At 37.8% G+C, this 19,592-nt stretch overlaps 1 protein-coding gene across 14 annotated transcripts in view; it reads right to left on the bottom strand.

Moving 5' to 3' along the window:
* The window catches only part of EXTL3 (exostosin like glycosyltransferase 3), a 139,739-nt gene that overhangs the window by 13,169 nt on the left and 106,978 nt on the right, over positions 1–19,592 (bottom strand). For all 14 annotated transcript variants that reach the window (XM_072719585.1, XM_072719591.1, XM_072719588.1 and 11 more), the window contains 2 exons: positions 12,833–12,960; positions 4,485–4,629 (listed from right to left, as the gene is read on the bottom strand). In XM_072719585.1, coding sequence (XP_072575686.1) covers positions 4,485–4,629; positions 12,833–12,960 — 273 coding nt within the window. The remainder of the gene's footprint in view (positions 1–4,484; positions 4,630–12,832; positions 12,961–19,592) is intronic.

Genomic DNA, 19,592 nt, shown 5'->3' with positions numbered 1-19,592 from the left:
GGCACATACTAACTATGATGTGTTGCAATGCTGCTGCTGCTGAATGATTAGGTGAGGTGCCCAATAAAACTGATTTATATATATTTTATTACCTTAAATAGTTAGAATCTATGTAGTGAAATAACGATCAGAAAATTTTTGTACCACACAGTGGTTTGCTGGTTATCTTGTGGCAAAGAACTTAAAAGATGGTCAACTTAAAAGATGAATTATTATATTTTTCTTTTATAAAAAGACAGACAATTGCAATTTGTTGATCCCTTAAATGTCCAGTGCTGTCATTAGTATGGTAATGAGAATATATTTACTGAACACAATCCATATACTCAACAAGGGAAAGGACACATAACAAGAAGAACTGCCTTTTTTATAAAAATGGAGAAAGCATCATGAAAACAAATATTTAGAAGTATTTCCACCATCATGTGATTATGATTGATGCCATAAATCAATAAACACCTTCATACTGATACATTTTAAATCATATAAAAACTTTGTAAGCTGTTTTAAAATATTTTAAATGAAGTTTCAATGGATTTAAAACCTACTCTAAGAAAAAGTAACACTTTCTCATTAGTTTGTTGAAAAAAAAATTAAATGGCAATAAAGAAGATGAAAATTCTCGTCCAATATGAACACATTTAGTGGATGAGCATCATGACTTAATAAGCACAGCAATACAGAAACAGTGACTAAAATCAATTATCCAAAATGTGTTTAATTTAGAAATAGAGCCCTGACTTACCATAACAGTGTCAAATCAGAATTAAAAATAATATACCTGAAACTAATATAACACTTATGTTAACTAACTGTAATTAAAACAAGATGTTGGGACACCTGGGTGGCTCAGTGTTCGAGAGCGTCTATCTTTGGCCAGAGCGTGATCTCGGGTCCTGGGACTGAGTCCTGCATCGGGCTCCCCCTGGAGAGCCTGCTTCTCCCTCTGCCTATGTCTCTATGTCTCTCATGAATAAATAAATAAAATCTTTAGAAAAAAACAAAAAAAAATACAACTGAAATGTTAGGGGCACTCGAGTGGCTCAATCAGTTAAACGTCTGACTCTTGGTTTCGGCTCCAGCTGTGGTCTCAGAGTCATGAGATCAAGACCCACATTAGGCTCCCTGCTGGGTGGGAAGTCTACCTGGGGTTCTCTCTCTCCCTCACCCTGTGTTCCTCCCCCTCTGCACTCTCTCCCTCTCTCTCAAATAAATAAATAAATCTTTTTAAAAAACGCTTTAAATAAATAAAGCATATTCAATCATATTGCTTTCACTAAAATTTAAGAATTCAGTGAGAATATTTTGAAACTTTATTTCAGGGGATCCCTGGATGTCTCAGCTGTTTATTAGCACCTGCCTTCAGCCCAGGGCATGATCCTGGAGTCCTTGGATCAAGTCCCACATCAGGCTTCCTGCATGAAGCCTGCTTCTCCCTCTGCCTGTGTCTCTGCCTCTCTCTCTTCTCTCTTTCTCTCTCTCTCTCCCTCTGTCTCTCATGAATAAATAAAATCTTAAAAAAAAAAAGGAACTTTATTTCACCTTTATCTCAACATTATAAAAATTTCCATAAGTACAGTAGTACATATATAAATTTAATTTATAAATTAAGTATACACATCTGTGTGGTACACATTTAAAAATTTTTATTGATAGGTATTTATAATAAAAAAAACTTAAAAAAAAAAAAAACTTGATCTCTGGATTAAGGATGACCAACTTCATTGCTTTCAAGGACCAAACAAGGTAAGTAAGTAAATAAATCACATTTTTTTCAAGATTTTATTCATTTATTTGAGAGAGAGAGAGCAAGTGAGTGTGAGCAGAGGGAGAAGCAGAGGGGAAGGGAAAGAATCCCAAGCAGACACCATGAGAAGTGTGAAGCTCATTGTGGGGCTCGGTCCCAGGACCCTGAGACCATGACCTGAGCCAAGACCAAGAGTCAAATGCTCAACCAACTAAGCCATGCTGGGGCCTCAGTAAGTGACATTTTAAAGAAAAATAAAATGTCGTGAAGCAAGTAAGTGCATACACGCCTATCTACAGGGAACAGTGGCTATGCAGCTTAAGCCAATTGGTGCCTGGCAAGAACAATGCCCAAGTCCAACCTGGTCTTCATGTTTACTGAGGTCCAGATGATTCTGTAAAATTCTCTGGTGTTTAAAACTTGGCAGTGTATGGGATAGCACTGGGGGACTAAATAAACATTTCTGTAAACCACAGACTTGAGGGCTGCTACTTTATAACCTTTGCTCTAGTTTTTCAAATAGAAAAAAAAATTCTAAGGTTTACTAAGTAATTTATTTATTACTTGAAAGTGAGGGGATCTGGCTATTGTAACTTTAAAGAATTTGAGAACAGGCAGACTTTTTAGAAGACCAATAAATTCTCAAGGTATGAATAGACAATGCTGAAATTGGTCGCTCTTTCTCAGATGACCAATGTGAAAATAAAGGACTCCTAGTTAAGTATGGTTTCTCAGCCAGATACTTCCTAATTCTACTAGCATCCCCCATCCTAACCAAAGCTCACACATGTTTAGAAAATAAGCACAAGAGTGAGGTTGAAGAATGGGACAAGCATAACAACTTCACACATTAAGTTTTTAAAAGAAAAAAAAAAAAGCTGAAAATGTAATGATTTCTTAGGCTGATTCAAAATGTCCCTAGTAAGATGACTCTCAAGGCTCTGTTTGAGGTGGGTCACAAGATGCCAGCATCTGAAATATGAAATATATAACAAAGACTGGAGAAAATTGGGATGTCAGTTTGAAGTACCAGAGGGACACACAGGGGAGGTTCTGAAATCAATTAGTATATGAGTACAGGCTTCAGGGAACAAACAAGGCTAGAATACAGACACAGAAATTATCAGCCTATAGGTACTCAGCCAAGACCTTGAGATATGAGAGAACATCTAGGGAAGAGACACAAAGTAACAAGAGCATTAGATACAGAAGCTAGAAGCCTGAGATACTTCCGACATTTATGGGGAAAACCATGTGGTGCATGAGTGTTCCATGAGGGCAATGAAATTGACCAAAATAAGAGAGAGCATGGAGGGGAGATCAGGGGAATGGGCCATGTGCCGATATCTTTGATGACCAGGAAAAAATTGGTAGGAGGCTGCTAGATGGCAGCAAAAAGACAGATGCTATGAGCCTCAAACTAGATTTTATATGAAAGCTGAGAATTGTCTAGAAGTGTCATCGTTAAGCAATAAAAATGGTTTTTTAATACCTTCTCTGTTCCAAAGTACATATCTGGGGAAATAACTAGACTCAATCACTGTCCCTGGAAGAAATACAGGAACAAGGTAAGGGGGAAGCACTGCCTTAAAGAATAGTTGTATTTTAATCAGATCAAGGAGATAGAGGAGGCATTCTGTGAAGTGGAGGGTGCAGGCAACTTGACTATCTCAGAAGAGGGATTCTTCAGAGCCCAGAAGAAGTACTTGTGAGGGAAGGTATAGAGCAACATTAAGATATATAATGTGAGTCACATCTGTCACTTTAAATTCTCTAATAGCCACATCTTTTTAAAAGATTTTATCAATTTATATGTGATATACAAAGGAAGCATGAGCAGGGCAGAGGGAGAGAGACAAGCAGACCTCCTACTGAGAGCAGAGCCCAACACAGGACTCGATCCCAGGACCCTGAGATAGACGTGAGCCAAAGTCAGATGCTGAACTGAGACACCCAGGTATCCCGACTAGCCACATTTTTAAAAAGAGACACAGTAAAATTAATTAGAATATATTTAACCCAGTGTATCCAAAATAATTGCATTTTAACATATCAAAATCTGGTGTGCACTTTACACTTAACAACCATCTCAATACTGACCAGTCTCATTTCAAGTACTCAATACCCATGTGTGGCCAGTGGCTGCTTTACAGAACAGAAAAGATCCAGATGAAAGATGAATCAGGAACACACACACACACACACACACACACACACAAATCTTAGCAATAACAATACAGGAGAGAAATACTGACTAGAGGGGTTTGCATTTTGGATATTCAATAAAAATTGGGATGTATGCCATGGTGAAAGCTCCAAGGAATAAACAAAACTTGCAAAACCACAACAGAGGCTCATGCTGGAGTCTGAGATGGTGATGGGTTAGCCTGAGTCAGAAGAGAACCAGCCTTCTGCTGACCAGGCCATATCTGAGATGGCAATGGTAAAACAACAGTGAAAGCTCTCAAGTGCACAAAAGAAGAACCAACACCCAAAAAGACAAACTAATTTCCCTAATAGCCTATATGCAATTGTGCAGAGAGCCTTCCCACCTTTTTATTCCAGAGTTGCTCTGAGCATCTTGTATACAATCTTTAACAATAGAAATAACTTACATCTGGCATAAAAGAGACATATAAGAAACATTAGGAGGGCTAACTTTAGGGCAACATTTCACCAACACACAAAGACTCACTCTTAACCAAGTTCACAACAATCTTACCAACTATTTTCTTACCTTGTGAAAGAAGGCAGCACCTGTCAGCACCATGGACAGCTCACAGGAGTAATTGGAGTTGTAGAGCCAGGACTGGTGAGGGATGTCCCACGCATGGTAACGGCCGGGGAAACCCACAATGCGGTCCCGTGCTTCTCTCCACACCCTCAGAAAACACAAGTAGATGCACACTGAGTGTGAGTACAAAGTTCTAAGATGTTCAGAAACAGTTGAAATTATTGCCTCTATTTTGCAGGCTCTGGCCCCCTTGGGCTATTATTTCTTTTTTCCTCTTAAAAATTTTTAAATAATGTAAATCAATCACAGGCCAAACTGAATAAGAACAAGCAAACAGTGCTACATGTAACTTCTTTAATAACCATCTGCTTGTTGCTCTTCTAACATCTGGCAGCCAGCACTTCTCCAGCCTTTACAGAAAGAATCAGCCAGAATAATAGGAAAGGAGATAACTAAAGAGTCTCCAAAATGACATACATACAGCAATCTGCTAAGAAGCAGGAAGAAGATACCAATTTCTAGTTCTATTTATTTTTAATCTTAATTCTCAAAACAGTTTTGATTTTTTTCTGTGCTATTTTCTATTTTTATTTTTCTTCTGAAAAGTTTTGTTTTTAATGAGCACAATAGGACTTGTATATAATTTATGTATATTACATACTTAACTTTTCTCTTACTGGAAGATACACCATAAAAAGAAAAAAGCTTGCAGAACACTGATTTAACCACAGGAGACTGTTGCCTGGAGTAAGGTGCAACAGTCTTAGTTCCTGATTTGGGCAGACCTGAGGCAGAAACCTGTACCATCAAAAGAAGTGATCCAACTTGATGGAATGAGCACTGGGTATTATACTATATGTTGGCAAATTTAATTTAAATTTAAAAATGTAATAAAAAAAACAAAAAAGTGATCTACAGGACCATACAAATGAAAGATTCATAAATGCAAGAAATAATAAATTGAAGAACACCTGGGCAGCTCAGCCACTTAAGCATGTGCCTTTGGCTCAGGTCATGATCTCAGGGTCCTGGGATCAAGCCCCACACTGGGCTCTGCTCAACGGGGAGTCTGTTTCTCCCTCTCCCTCTGTCCCTCCCCCCACTCATGTGCACACTTGCACTCTCTCTCTCAAATGAGTAAAATCTTTTAAAAAAATGATACATTGAAAAGACAGCATGTTTTCAGGATAAACTTTTATATCACCCCCAAATTTATAGATAAGGTAGAGCAAAGAAAATCAGTTCCCCAACTTAACAGGCTAAAATCATAAAGCTGAAAGCACTTATACTCTATAGAACACTATGGCCCTAAAGAAGTGCTTCAGGAGTCTTGTAAAGAAAAAAAACTGCTATATCCCTAATCCAGCTCACTCCAGAACAAGATTTAAATTGCTCAAGAGGAGCACTCGGGTGGCTCAGAGGCTGCGCATCTGCTTTCAACTCAGTCATGATCCTGGGGTCCTGGGATCAAGTCCTGCATCGGGCTCCCTGTGGGGAGCCTGCTTCTCCCTCTGCCTGTGTCTCTGCCTCTCTTATTCCCATGAATAAATAAATAAAATCTTTTAAAAAATAAAAATAAAAAAATAAACTGCTCGAGGAACTCTCTCATCACTCACATAGAACTTTAATTCATAAAACACAAAAGATGTCATTCCAAAAGAATTCCTCTATTAAGTTTGAAGGCAATTAATCAAATCCTATAGATGAGAAACTACAACTTGTATCACAATATAACCACCTTCTTCATGGGCCTTCTGGCATCTCCTACCCAAGTCCTACCTGAGCCCTAACTTACTTCCTAAAAATAACTCCAAATGACTAACCTAAAAGCTGTAAGATGTTTTCAATATATTTTGATATTTATAGAATGTAAGAATTGCTAATAAATACCACTGGGATATTCAATATATAATATTGAATATTATCAATATTCCTAAAAATGCTCATTTCTTCAAATGCCTATTGCTCCTACTAGTCCTCAAGCAGCAGAATAGGAAACAATATTTCAATCATCTGATTTGGTTGCTATCAATAATGTAACAAGTTCTCAATAAGCCAGAATCTCATTGGCTACATGATATCAAAATATAACATATCTAATTTGTTAAGGGCTGTCAACCATTACACAGTCAACTGCACGTTATTTATTAAATAATAAGGAAAAATCAATATGGAAGTACCGATATTAAAAAAAAAGAAGCAGCAGTAGTACTGGTATGAGATAAACTCAGATAAAGGCTTAAATTCCTGGGACAGTACATCAGTAGTTTTAGATAGTATGGCCTCAGTGGATATTTGAAAGTTAGGCATTTAAGGGGCACCTGGGTGACTCAGTCAATTGGGCATCTGTCGTTGGCTCAAGTCATGATCTGAGAGTCCTGGGATTGAGCCCCATATTGGACTCCCTGCTCAGCTGGGAACCTGCTTCTCCCTCTCCCTCTGCCTGCCACTCCCCATACTTGTACTCTCCACCCACCCCCCCCAACAAATAAGTAAAATCTGGAAGAAAGAAAAGAAAAGAAAAGAAAAGAAAAGAAAAGAAAAGAAAAGAAAAGAAAAGAAAGGAAGGAAGGAGAAAAAGAAAGAAAGGAGAGAAAGAAAGGAAGGAAGTTAGGCATTTTAAAATATTAACTATAGGGACAGTGGTGGCTCAGTTGGTTAAGTGTCTGACTTGATTTTGGCTCAAGTCACGATCTCAGATCTAGCTGAATGGGCACCACACTCAGCAGGGAATCTGCTCCTCTTCCTCCCCCTCTCCCCCTCCCCCGCTCATGTGCATGCACTCTAAAATAGATAAACCTTTTTTAAAAAATAAGTAAAATACCAACCATAAATAATGCTACAATTTTACATATAAAAATGTTGCATGTAATCAATCCCTTAACATCATACTCAAATTTGTGCTGCACTAAATTTTTTTAAATATTTATTTATTCATGAGAGAGACATAGAGAAGCAGAGACACAGGCAGAGGGAGAAGCAAGCTCCTCACAGGGAGCCCGATGTGGTATATGATCCCGGATCCCAGGATCACACTCTGAGCTGAAGGCGGATGCTCAACTGCTGCGCCACCCGAGCACCCCTGGAATAAATATTTTGAATGTATATGCCATATTACAGGTCAGGCTTTGGTATACTTTACCTTTAATGAATTGTTCTTTAAATGAGTTAATGTTCTAATTATCAACACACTATCTTTTTAAAGATTTATTTATTCACTTTAGAGAGAGAGCACAGGGAGGTACAGAGTGCAGAGGGAGAGGGAGAGAGACTCCTTGCTTGGAACTGACCTAGGGCTCAATCCCACAATCCTAACTAAGATCATGACCTGAGGGTAAACCAAGAGTCCAATGCTTAACATACTGTGCCATCCAGGGGCCCCCTAACACACTATAATAGGAAGAAATTTTCAAAGGTAATTTTATAGCTCAAACTTCAAAACAGAAAATTTGCTAGATAAATGAAACTTTGAAAAACTAAGGAAAATTTTAGAAATAATGAAATCAAGATAGTATTCCACTGAATAACCTGAATCGTCAGTGATATTCTTCTATTTAGATTTCAAATTTAAATATTATCATCTTAGAAATAAATACATCAATTTAACCTTTTTGTGATATGAACTTTGACACATCACTTACCACACATTTCCATATTAGTACAGTTTAATAAAAAAAAGTTAACCTTTCAAATACTACATTTTTAAAAAGATTTTATTTATTTATTTGAGAGAGAGAGCAGAGTGAGAGAGAGAGAGCACGAGCAGGGTGGGGAGGGGCAGGGGGAGAGAGAGAAGCAGACTCCCTATTGAATAGGGAGCTGGATGCATGGCTCAATCCCAGGACACCAGGATCATGAACTGAGCCAAAAGCAAACACTTAACTGAATAAGCCACCCAGGCACCCCCAAATACTATATATTTTAAATAAAGACATATTTTTAAGCAAGTGTGTGAGATCAAAACAACTTTTTAATGAATTACCTGAATGAAGCAAAAGATGTCACTGTTAATTTTTTCTAAAGATTTTATTTATGTTACAGAGAGCATGAAGGGGGGAAGAGCAGACAGAGAAGGATAAGTAGACTCCACACTGAGCATAGAGTCTGATACAGGGCTCAATCCCACCACCCTGAGGTTATGACCTGAGTTGAAATAAAGAGTTGGACACTTAACTGACTGAGCCACCCAGGTACCCTATTATTGTTAATTTTTAATTAAAAGCTGATTTCATGATCTTCAAAACTTTGGCAAAGCAGTTTTGATTAAAGCAGTAAATATTTAAGGTATTACAGTATATTAAAGTATACTTCCATCTAATGCAAATGTAATAATGTACATAAATGTAAAGTATTACATTTAATGTAAGAAAGAAAACATGGAAGTATAACCATCAAGAATGAAAATGTCTCTTTGTATGATAAAGTCCATATTAGTTCTTCCTAGTTCATTAAGAATCAAATGATTTGAAATGCAGTAAAAACAAAGTGTAAAACCAATGAATAATTCAAAATGTGTAAAAAAATATAAGGTGAGATTTTGCTTCCTACCTATCTAAAAAACAAGAGTTTCTTTTCTAAGCCCCCTGTTTCTTGTATTTATCTTATATTATGATAGTATATATGACTTTTCGTTCTCTCCAAAACAAGATATTGAGGAACCTATACTAAACCATGGCAAAGGAAAAGGTTTTGGTTAGTTTTCCCTTTGGAAAAGAAAACCCATAAAGCAGAGTCATGATATTACAGAGAAAAAGATCAACGTCCTGTTGCAGAATTCAAACGTTTCACTCCAAGACAATAGAGATACTTGGATCCAGGAAGAGAAACCCACCTTCCAGACCATAATCCCATACCTCCTCTTAAGCTTGTGCTGTCTTTTCTTTCTTTCTTTTTCCCAATAAAGTTTGATGAGATATAAATCACATACCATAAAATTCACTCAATGTAAAAGCATTTGAATTGGTGGGTTTTAGTACATTCACAAAGTTGTGCAACCACCACCACTATCTAATTTCAGAATATTTTCATCACTCTAGAAAGAAACCCCATACCCATTAGCACTCAGCCCTCATCTCCCTCTGTCCCCAGCCCATTGCAACCACTCATCTATCTGACTCCATCAATTTGCCTTACATGGACATTTCATATAAACAAAATCAAACAGTATGTGGCCTTTGCACCTGGCTTCTATCACTTAGCCTGTTTTCTAATTCACCCACACAGTAGCTCATATCAGTACTTCACTCCTTTTATTGCTAAATAGTATTCTGTTGTATGGGTATATTGACCTTTTTTTTTTTTTTTTTAATTTTTATTTATGATAGTCACAGAGAGAGAGAGAGAGAGGCAGAGACATAGGCAGAGGGAGAAGCAGGCTCCATGCACCGGGAGCCTGACGTGGGATTCGATCCTGGGTCTCCAGGATCGCGCCCTGGGCCAAAGGCAGGCGCCAAACCGCTGCGCCACCCAGGGATCCCGACCTTTTTTTTTTTTAATCCATTCATTAGCTGATGGATGTTTGGGCTGTTTACACTTCATTTGTTTGTTTAACAACTGATTTGCGTGGTGTGTGGCAAAATATATGTAATAAATTTACAATTTTAACCATGTTTAAGTGCACAGTTCAATGGCATTAAGCACATTTTCACACTGTACAACCATCACCTCCATCCATCTCCAGAAGTTTTTCATCTTCCCAATCTGAAACTCTGTGCCTATGAAACACTAACTCCCCATTCCTCCTTCCTCCAGCCCCCAGCAAACACCATTCTACTATCTGTCGCCATGGATCTGACATATAAGAAGAATCATATGATATTTATCCTTCTGTGTTGATTATACTTGTTGACTATTATAAATAATGCTGCTATGAACATCCATGTACTGCTTTAATATGAGCATATGTTTTCAATTCTCTTGGGGCCCCTGTGTTTTACCTGTCTGTTAAGAATCTATCTTCCTCGGGGATCCCTGGGTGGCTCAGCAGTTTAGTGCCTGCCTTTGGCCCAGGGCGTGATCCTGGAGTCCCGGGATCGAGTCCTGTATCAGGCTCCCAGCGGAGAGCCTGCTGCCTGCTTCTCCCTCTGCCTGTGTCTCTGCCTCTTTGTGTGTGTGTGTGTCTATCATGAATAAATAAATAAATAAATCTTAAAAAAAAAAAAAAAGAATCTATCTGCCTCTTTCTTTGCTTCTTAAGTTGAAGTTTGCCAAACCCACTTTTTTTTTTTTTTTGCTTGAGGGGAGAGTTCTTGTTATAGCTGCCTTTTCCTTTTGAATCTAGGTCCGCTCCATTCCCATTCAAGTGAAAAAGGAAATTGGAAAGTTAAGAAAAAGCTCTTAGATCAGAGATGCCCAAACAAATGAGAAGAGTCAGGGTGATAAAAGATTAGGCAGTACAGCCAAAAGTAATTCTCCAGTTCTATACCAGAAGCTAAACCATGAATTTCCAATGATTGTTAAGAAATTCTTACAACTCAACAATAAAAAGACAACCCAAATAACAATGGGCAAAGGATCTGAAAAGACATTTCTTCAAAGAAGATACACAAATGGTTACCAGAGACATGAAAAGATACTCAATATCATTAGTCATTAGGAAAATGCAAATGAAAACTATATTCAAATACCACTTCACACACAGTAGAATCTCTATAAATAAAAAAATGAAAAATAGCAAGTATTGTCAAGGACATGGAGAAATTAGAATCCTTATATACTGCTGGTGGCAATACAGAATGGTGCAGCCTCTGCGGAAAACAAGTTAGCAGTTATTCAAAATGTTAAAGAGTTACTATACAATTCAGCAATTCCACTCCAACCTATGTTTCCAAGAGAAAGGAAATGTGAATACAAACACTTGTACATGAATTTTCATAGCAGCATTATTCAATAACCAAGAAGCAGAAATGACCCAAAGTCCATCAACAGATAAAGAGACCAACAAAATGTGTATATCTATACAAAATGAAGTACTGACACATGCTATGAGATGGATGAACCTTTAAACACTATGTTAAGTCAAAGGAGCCAGTTACAAAACCGCACATATTATATGGTACCAATTATAGTCAATGTCCACAACAAGCAAATGTATAGAGCACAGGTAGATTAATGGTTACCTAGGGCTTAGAGAGATTGGAGGGAAATGGGAAGGGACCACTTATTGGTACACAGGATTTCTTTTGGGAGTAATGAAGATTTCTAAAAAGATCATGGTGATGGTTGCATAACTTTGTAAATATACGAAAAACCAATGAATGATACACTTAAATGAGTGAACTGTAGGACATCTGAATTGTATTCAATAAATACTACCGACGAATTGTGAGAAAATGATCACAAACTTGGATGTCACAGTAAATATCAAACTGCTTTAAAAGTTTCTAAGGCCTACCCTCAATTTTTATACTTACCTCACCGTGGACAGATAATAAAGTGTCCATGGCCTGCCTAGCACTCCATGACACACTCTGAATAGCCCTCATCTAATGCATTCTCTTAACTGTAATGCTCCCTCAACTGGGATATATAAGCCCCAGTAAGAACTACTAAGATTCAAGAAAACAGTATAGTTAGTTTAGTGGTTGATTCCAGGTTCTGGAGTCAGACAAACCTGCATGTGAATTCCAGCTTTGCCACTTACTTTCTAGCATCATAGTTTTGTTCTCCTGGATCTTAATTTACTCCTATGTAAAATGGAGGTGAGTACAACTTACATAATCAAGTTTTAGGATGAATCACATGAAGTGCTCAGCTAGTCTCTGGCACACAGTTATGGGTTCAACAAATGTCATGCACTGTCATCATCAGAACTTCCTCCTGCTCCCCCTTTTTCCTCTTGGCTCTTTGTACCTAACACCATTTTTTCCTAAATCTTTCAAGCCCCGGGACTCTGGCACCATTCCATTGCTCTAACATGTTGTTTCTGCCTAACTGGGAGCTGTTCCCCAACATTGTAAACATAAAAACCTCACATTTCTTTCAGGAAACTACCCTGGCCTCCACTCAGTCCATGTGGTTTGTGGTTTTAAGATGATGTACTTGCAGCTCCAGGGCCAGGCAGGTAATCCTAGTCTAGTCAATCACAGAATCCATCTCCCTGGTCTCAAACAAAGAGCCTTTGCAAGATCAAAGGCAACAAAGAGGAAAGCAAAACCTTAAGATGAAGAGAAATGGAGTTCTCTAATATCATCCAAGACCCCAAATCCAGCTATGTCTTGAGTCAGCCTTTAACTCTGAGGGTTTCTGTAACTATCAGCCAAGAAATTATTTTTGCTGCCTAATCCAGGTTTGAGTTAGTTTTCTGTCATTTGCAAACAAAGGTGTTTCTCAATTGAAAATCAGCTGCTCACCGAAACCCAAACATGATTTCATCATGGCGGAGGTGAGCATCATCATCAATAGACAGAATGGCCTCTGTCTCAATTTCATTCCAGGGCAAGAATCGATTGTTCAAACTGTTCTTCTCAGTACGGACAACCTGTAAGGAAGAAGGAAAAACACTAACGATCAATGCTGCATTATAGAATGCAAAACCAAAACTGCCTTTAGGTCAAAGGAGACTGTGACTGAATTTACTAAATAATCATGCCTGGTTGCCTACAGCTTGTAAAACCTAGCATAAGCCTTTCAGGAATAGAAACTGCCTTATAGGGACACCTGGGTGGCTCAGTGGTTGAACATCTGCCTTTGGCTTGGGTTGTGATCCTGGGGTTCTGGGACGGAGTCCCGAATGGGGCTCCCAGCAGTGAACTTGTTTTTACCTCTGCCTATGTCTGCCTTTCTCTCTGTATCTCTCATGAATAAATAAAATCTTAAAAAAAGAAACTGCCTTATAATTTAGCAAATGTATAAATATTTCATATTTTAAGCTTTATTCATTTGCTAATTTTCTTGTGAAACAAGCTAAAGCTGAGGATTATTTTACATAAGCAACATAGTCTAGGGAAATTAATAACTTTCCCAAGAGAACACAAGGTGGCAGAGTAGAACTGAGGTTATAATTCCCAGCTCTGAAATCCTCAGGCTTGCTCATAAATTTTAAAACCCAACTCAGAAATTCCCTGGGTCTGTGTCATTTCTGATGCCTAATTTTAAGGCCTTTTTCTGGTATTTTAAAAAAGAGAGAGGGAGAGCCCATCCAGTTGAGGTTAATTACCTCACCTTTGCAATTCCCACCTGCAGTACTAACTACACATACAAAAGCTTTTTTTCTTTCAAGGGGTACCTAATTCAGAAAAACTAAAAGCTGTGTCCACAGCAAATCCCAATTCAAAGAATTTCTATCCAAAATGATCCATATACAAAGCAGTATTTTCTTATAAACAAAGATTAGTGCCCAAACAGAACTACACTATAATTTTTTTAAAATTTAGATAAGCATAGTTTACTACAACATAGGTAGTAGCTATTATTATTCAACTTGCCCAAAACTTAAATGAGGATGACCATACTCAGTACTTTAATAGTCCTTTTATTTTTATGGTATCTATATCTAATTAATCCAACAAAAAAGGAACTATCATTTTAGTCTCAAAAAAAAAAAACAAAGAGAAGTTCCTGAGGAATCATCTTTTTAGAAAAACAGAAAGGGTCACCTTACTTTCAACAGAAATTTACTTGTACTGAGAGGAAGCTCTACCTTGCTTGAAGAATGGAATTACGTGCAGGGTCTAAAAGTCTATGAATGGTTTCAAAGGTACTCCTATGGCCTCACAAATATTGGCTCTTCAGCTCAAAATACTTTTTCTACTATTTTTCTGTCAGAATTACTCTCCCTAGAGACCTACCTCACACACCTGTCACTTCTCCCTCTTCAAAATGAATCACTTCTATGTTTTTAGAGTCCACATACTTCAATTAATTCATTCTAACACACTTAGAATCCAATTACTTCAGAGCTCAAAGAGCCTTGGAGTCCAACTCTTATCTTGTACACGGCCAAATGGCAGAGCCAGACACCAACTTGTGCCTTCTAACTCCAAAGCAGTCTTTTTTCTGCTAAACTTATATTAAATTTAGAAATCTCATCAAACCAGAGCCCTATGGAAAATGCACTGTGTACCATCAAGAAAGAAAAAATGCTGCCCAATAAGCACATGAAATAGTTTATCACTTAGAATGTTCACTTTATTAGAGACCTTTTTAAGACTGCCTCGCCACAGAGGAGTTTCTCCCAAGACAAGAAAGGATATGTAACAGATTTGCTACTACAGAGAACAGATATCAGACAGTGACAGACATGGAAATTCACCTTGCCCTGAAGCATGTTTGACCAGTATAAAAAGATCCCTGGGCTTAAAGCCTAGGTCTCCCAAGCCCAGATTCAGCAGGTACAGAACAAAGCACTGAGGTCTGGGTCACGGGGAAAAGAAGAGCAAGGAGGAAGAGACGATCAAATACTCACCATAGCAGCTGCTGGGCTCCATCCCCAGGGAGCAGGAAAGTGGCCAGAAGTAGCAGAAGCCAAATGCCAACCTCAGCAACCATAAAATGCCATGTATCTTAAGATGCACCCAGAGATGTTAAAATGTTAATAATGTCCACTTTACAATTAATGGAACTATGGCAGCTGTTTGCTCAGCCACACCCAACAAACAACCTTGGTACTTCATTTCACTTCCCTAACACACCTAGCATTCACTTAATACAGAACTGCATTTCTGTCAGTTCAGGTGAACAAAGCTCCTCGCTCAACTCTAGCAATGAATACACATAGCTTAAAATGAAGAAGAAATAACTGAAAAATCCAGTTCTTGAATATTCAGTTGTAGATGAACAGTTTTGCAGGTTAGACACCAGGAGGATTATCTACAGCAAAATTAGTAATCCAGGAACACAGCATGGAGCTTTAGTACTCAAAGTGTGAGCCAAATACTAGCAACATGGGCCACACCTAGAACTCTCTTAAAAGTGCAGGCCTACCCCAAACCTACCACGTCAGAACCTGCAAAATTCCCCAGATGATTCCTATGCACACTAAATTTTGAGAGGGTTGGTAGAGGAAAAAGCAAGGCTTTGGAGTCAATCAGAAAAGCCTAAATTCAAATTCCAACTCCACCACTTCCTTGTTGTACAAAGATAAGCAAGCACCCTTTCTGCTAAGTGAATACAGCACCGTGTTGTGTGGAGAAATGGAACTTGCTTATCATCCAAACTTGACAACCTTATAAACAACCTAACCTACTCTAAGCACAAGAGGTAACAACAAAAACTAAAATAGTTGTGATCTAAGGCCACAAACATTTCCAAAATTTTTATCCAATTTACAAAGTAAATCAAATCAAGAGGACCTGCTTCCGTTCTTTGGAAGACTTAGAACTGAAGATCTAATACCAAATGTGTTTTAGCCTAGATTTCACATCCATTTTTTTTAGCAAGTTTATTAAAATCAATTAAGAGTCAAGTGCATTAAGAACAACTACTATGGGGGCACCTGGGTGGTTCAATAGATTATGCATCTGCCTTTGGCTTAGGTCATGATTCCAAATCCTGGGATTGAGCTCCAAGTCGGGCTCCCTAATCAGGCTCCCTAATCACTGGGGAGCCTGCTTCTCTATCTCTCCCTACTGGTGCTCTCTCTCTCTCTCTCATGCTCAGTCTCCCTGTCTCTCTTCCAGATAAATAAATAAAATCTTAAAAAAAAAAAAAAAAAGAAGAAGGAACAACAACAACTATTATGGATTCCAGAAATGCAGTACACATACTGCCTCTGCTCATCCCGGCACAATTCCTCTGGGCTGAATCGCAGCACGATTTTCAGGATTAGGGAACTGATACAATAGTCATCAGAATAAAAGAAAATATTTCAGGATTCACAGAAACACAACATTATGAATTGCAGCAGCTTATTTCTGGTTAGCTAACAAACAACTGTGGTCAATAAATCTGCTTTAAGAATTTACAGCAGTGATTCTCAACTCTGAGTGATTTTGCCCACCAAGAAACACTTAAAACAATGTCTGTGGACATTTTTGGTTACCACAAATGGTGGTGGAAGGGGGCAAGCTACTCATGCCTAGTGCATAGAGGCCAGGGATGCTGCTAAATCCTACAAAGTATAAGACAACCCCCACAACAAAGAATCATCCAGCCTTAAATGTCATTAGGGCCACTGCTGAGACACACTGATTTAGAGTCAATGATCAGAAGACAGTACAGCAAACTTCAAAGAATAAATGTAGTTTGTTATTGAAGAAAAATCACCTTTCCTCATAACCAAAAAGAAATTCCTGCAATTATAAACCCTGCACATATAGACTAAAATTAAAGAAGGGAAGAGTAAAAGCTCTCTTCTAACAGTTTTACTTCAAAGCTATAGTGTTTAATGGCTAGACACAAGCACAGCAAAGCAACCATTATCATTCTGGCACCAAAATCATAAGGGCAAAAAAACTTAAATATTTGTAATGCAGACCTGCAGATCAGCATTGGCCTTTAAGAGTTTGAGAAATGGCAGGTTGAACATGAAAGAAATGAGTCATCCAGAGTGGTAAGACTTGTTTAAGAAATATTCTCATTTTTGTTGATGTTGTTTTGTTTTTCAAATTAAAAAACTTCTTCCACAATAATGTGTATTTATTCATGCCATATGATTATACCTTAGTAACCTGTAAACATGAAGACTGATCTTCGTGTTACTGAGTGAATTACTGGTTATGACCTTGACCATAATATACAGACCCTGGCATACAGTAGGCATTCAACAAACATTTTATAAATGAATGAATGAACAAATGACTAGGAAATAAGCCTAATTTAGCCCTGTCAATTCTATTTTCAGAATATAGAATAAAGACTTGATAATTTATATATCAAAACTAGAACCTAATATTTAGGTTCTAAATATTAGAACCTAATATTTAACCTAATATTTAATCTAGTTTTCTACAGCAAAGCTATCCTCCAACCTACAACTATCAATCAAGTCAGGAGCAGCGCTCACTAATATCCATTTTTCTTGTTTCACATACATTATATGGTCTCATTCATTTGGGGAATATAAAAAATAGTAAAAGGGAATAAAGGGGAAAGGAGAGAAAATGAATGGGAAATATCAGAGAGGGTGACAGAACGTGTGAGACACCTAACTCTGGAAAATGAACAAGGAATAGTGGAAGGGGAGGTGGGCAGGGGGATGGTGTGATGTGACTGGGTGACAGGCACTGGGGGGGCACTGGATGGGATGAGCACTGGGTGATAGGCTGTATGTTGGAGATTGCACTCCAATAAAAAAAATTTTTTTAAATGCTTCACTAGTTCTCCCATTTACCATCATTCATAAAAGCCTTGACTTTTACTCATTGCACCTCTCTTCCCATTGCAATGGAACAGTACAGCAGTCATGGCTTGGAACCCCACCATATGCAAATGTATGCAAGTATATGCATGATCAAAAAATAATTAGTAACCTCAGGTAACATTCGAGTTGGTTCTTGAGAAATTCTAGAATTTATGAATGATAAAGAGCTACTATTCTAATAGGATCCTTTCTCCTAGTATGCTAACAAGGCATTTGGCTTTTAAATCCAGGTAGAATCAGCAAATCCAGATTAATTAGGAAAGTATCAATTTAAATAATTTTTAAATTATTTAAATTTAATTAGTTATCATGATAAACTTGGTGCCCAATTAATAGTAAGCAAATATCTCTTAATATCTAAGGGATGGAAATGTAAGTAGTTGCTATTAACAAGGAACAATAAAATATTTCAACCATTAGTAAGTGATAGTTGCTTAAGTATAGCAGGATGAATTTGGATTAAAAAAGAAGTACTTAAATATGGAATCTTTTATAAAAGCAGCTCATGACTAGCCACTGGCAGGTCTCTGAAGTCAGTAAGCAAGAAAAATAGGGCATGAAGAGATTAAGTGAATTAACCCAAGTCATACAGTAGACCAACAACACACAAGAAGGTAAAATATACCTGAGAAGTAATAAAATTAGAAAATGTATGTGGAGGGGCTGCTGGGTGGCTCAGTCAGTTAAGTGGTCAGCTTTTGATTTCGATGCAGGTGATGATCTCAGGATCATGAGATGGAGTCCCACATCAGGCTCCATGCTGAGCAGGGAGTCTGCTTGAGATTCTCTCTCTCCCTATGCCTATGCCCCTCCCCTGGTTCACAAGAACATGTGCACACGTGCTCACTCTTTCTCTCTCAAATAAATAAATCTTTTTAAAAATTTTAAAAAGAAAATGTGTGTGGAAAATATAAAGGACCATAAAAACACATAATGCCACCGACTAAATTCAGCAGTTTAAATACATTTTTAATGTTATCCTTTCTCTTTTCCTTTTCTATTTTTTTTAAGAAAGGGAGAGAGAGAATCCCAAGCAGGTTTCACACCCAGCATGGAGCCCAATGGTGGGGCTCAATCTCACAATCCTGAGATCATGACCTGAGCCAAAGTCAAGAGTTGGGAGGCTTAAACGACTGAACCACCTAGGTGCCCCTCCTTTTTCTTTTAAGATCAAATTTTGCCCAACCAAAGCCAACAGTCTCCAGCCTCAAAACATACACGTGTAATACACTTCTGTAATGAATACATTTCTGAGAATAAACTTTATATCAAGTCACTTCTAAATAAAATCTTCTATCTTAATCTCTAACCAAAAAGGTCTAAACTATATTTTCTCTCCTTATCATACAGGCAACTAGGTAAACTCACTTTTGTCTTCCATCCTCCCCTTTCCTATAACTTAAAAAAGAAACCCATCATAGAGCTTGAGAATCAAGAAAATGAGTACAAAAGGAAACACATAGTCATATGTACCTCGCTGTGAGAACCCATGTGAAACAGAGCTTGAGGTGATGGTGACCAACAGAGGAAGGTCAAGTAGTATTAAGATATCTTGATTTTTCAAGGGACTCGTTCAGTAAACACCAAGTGGTAGGGACAAAAAGGAAATGCGCAAAAGTAAGGGAAAAGAATAGGAAAGTTAACACAATGAATTGTGTTATATAAATTTTCTATTTATAACTAACTTTAAATTTGGGCCTATGCAGTATTAAAAAATAATATATTTTAGGTTATAAGTCTATTTTAACTCATAGAAGGGATCCCTGGGTGGCGCAGCGGTTTAGCGCCTGCCTTTGGCCCAGGGCGCGATC

Source organism: Vulpes vulpes, chromosome 9 (genome assembly GCF_048418805.1).
Source record: "Vulpes vulpes isolate BD-2025 chromosome 9, VulVul3, whole genome shotgun sequence".
NCBI lineage: Eukaryota > Metazoa > Chordata > Mammalia > Carnivora > Canidae > Vulpes > Vulpes vulpes.
The sequence above is the reverse complement of the archived record's forward strand: the minus strand, read 5'-3'. Positions and strand labels throughout refer to the sequence as shown.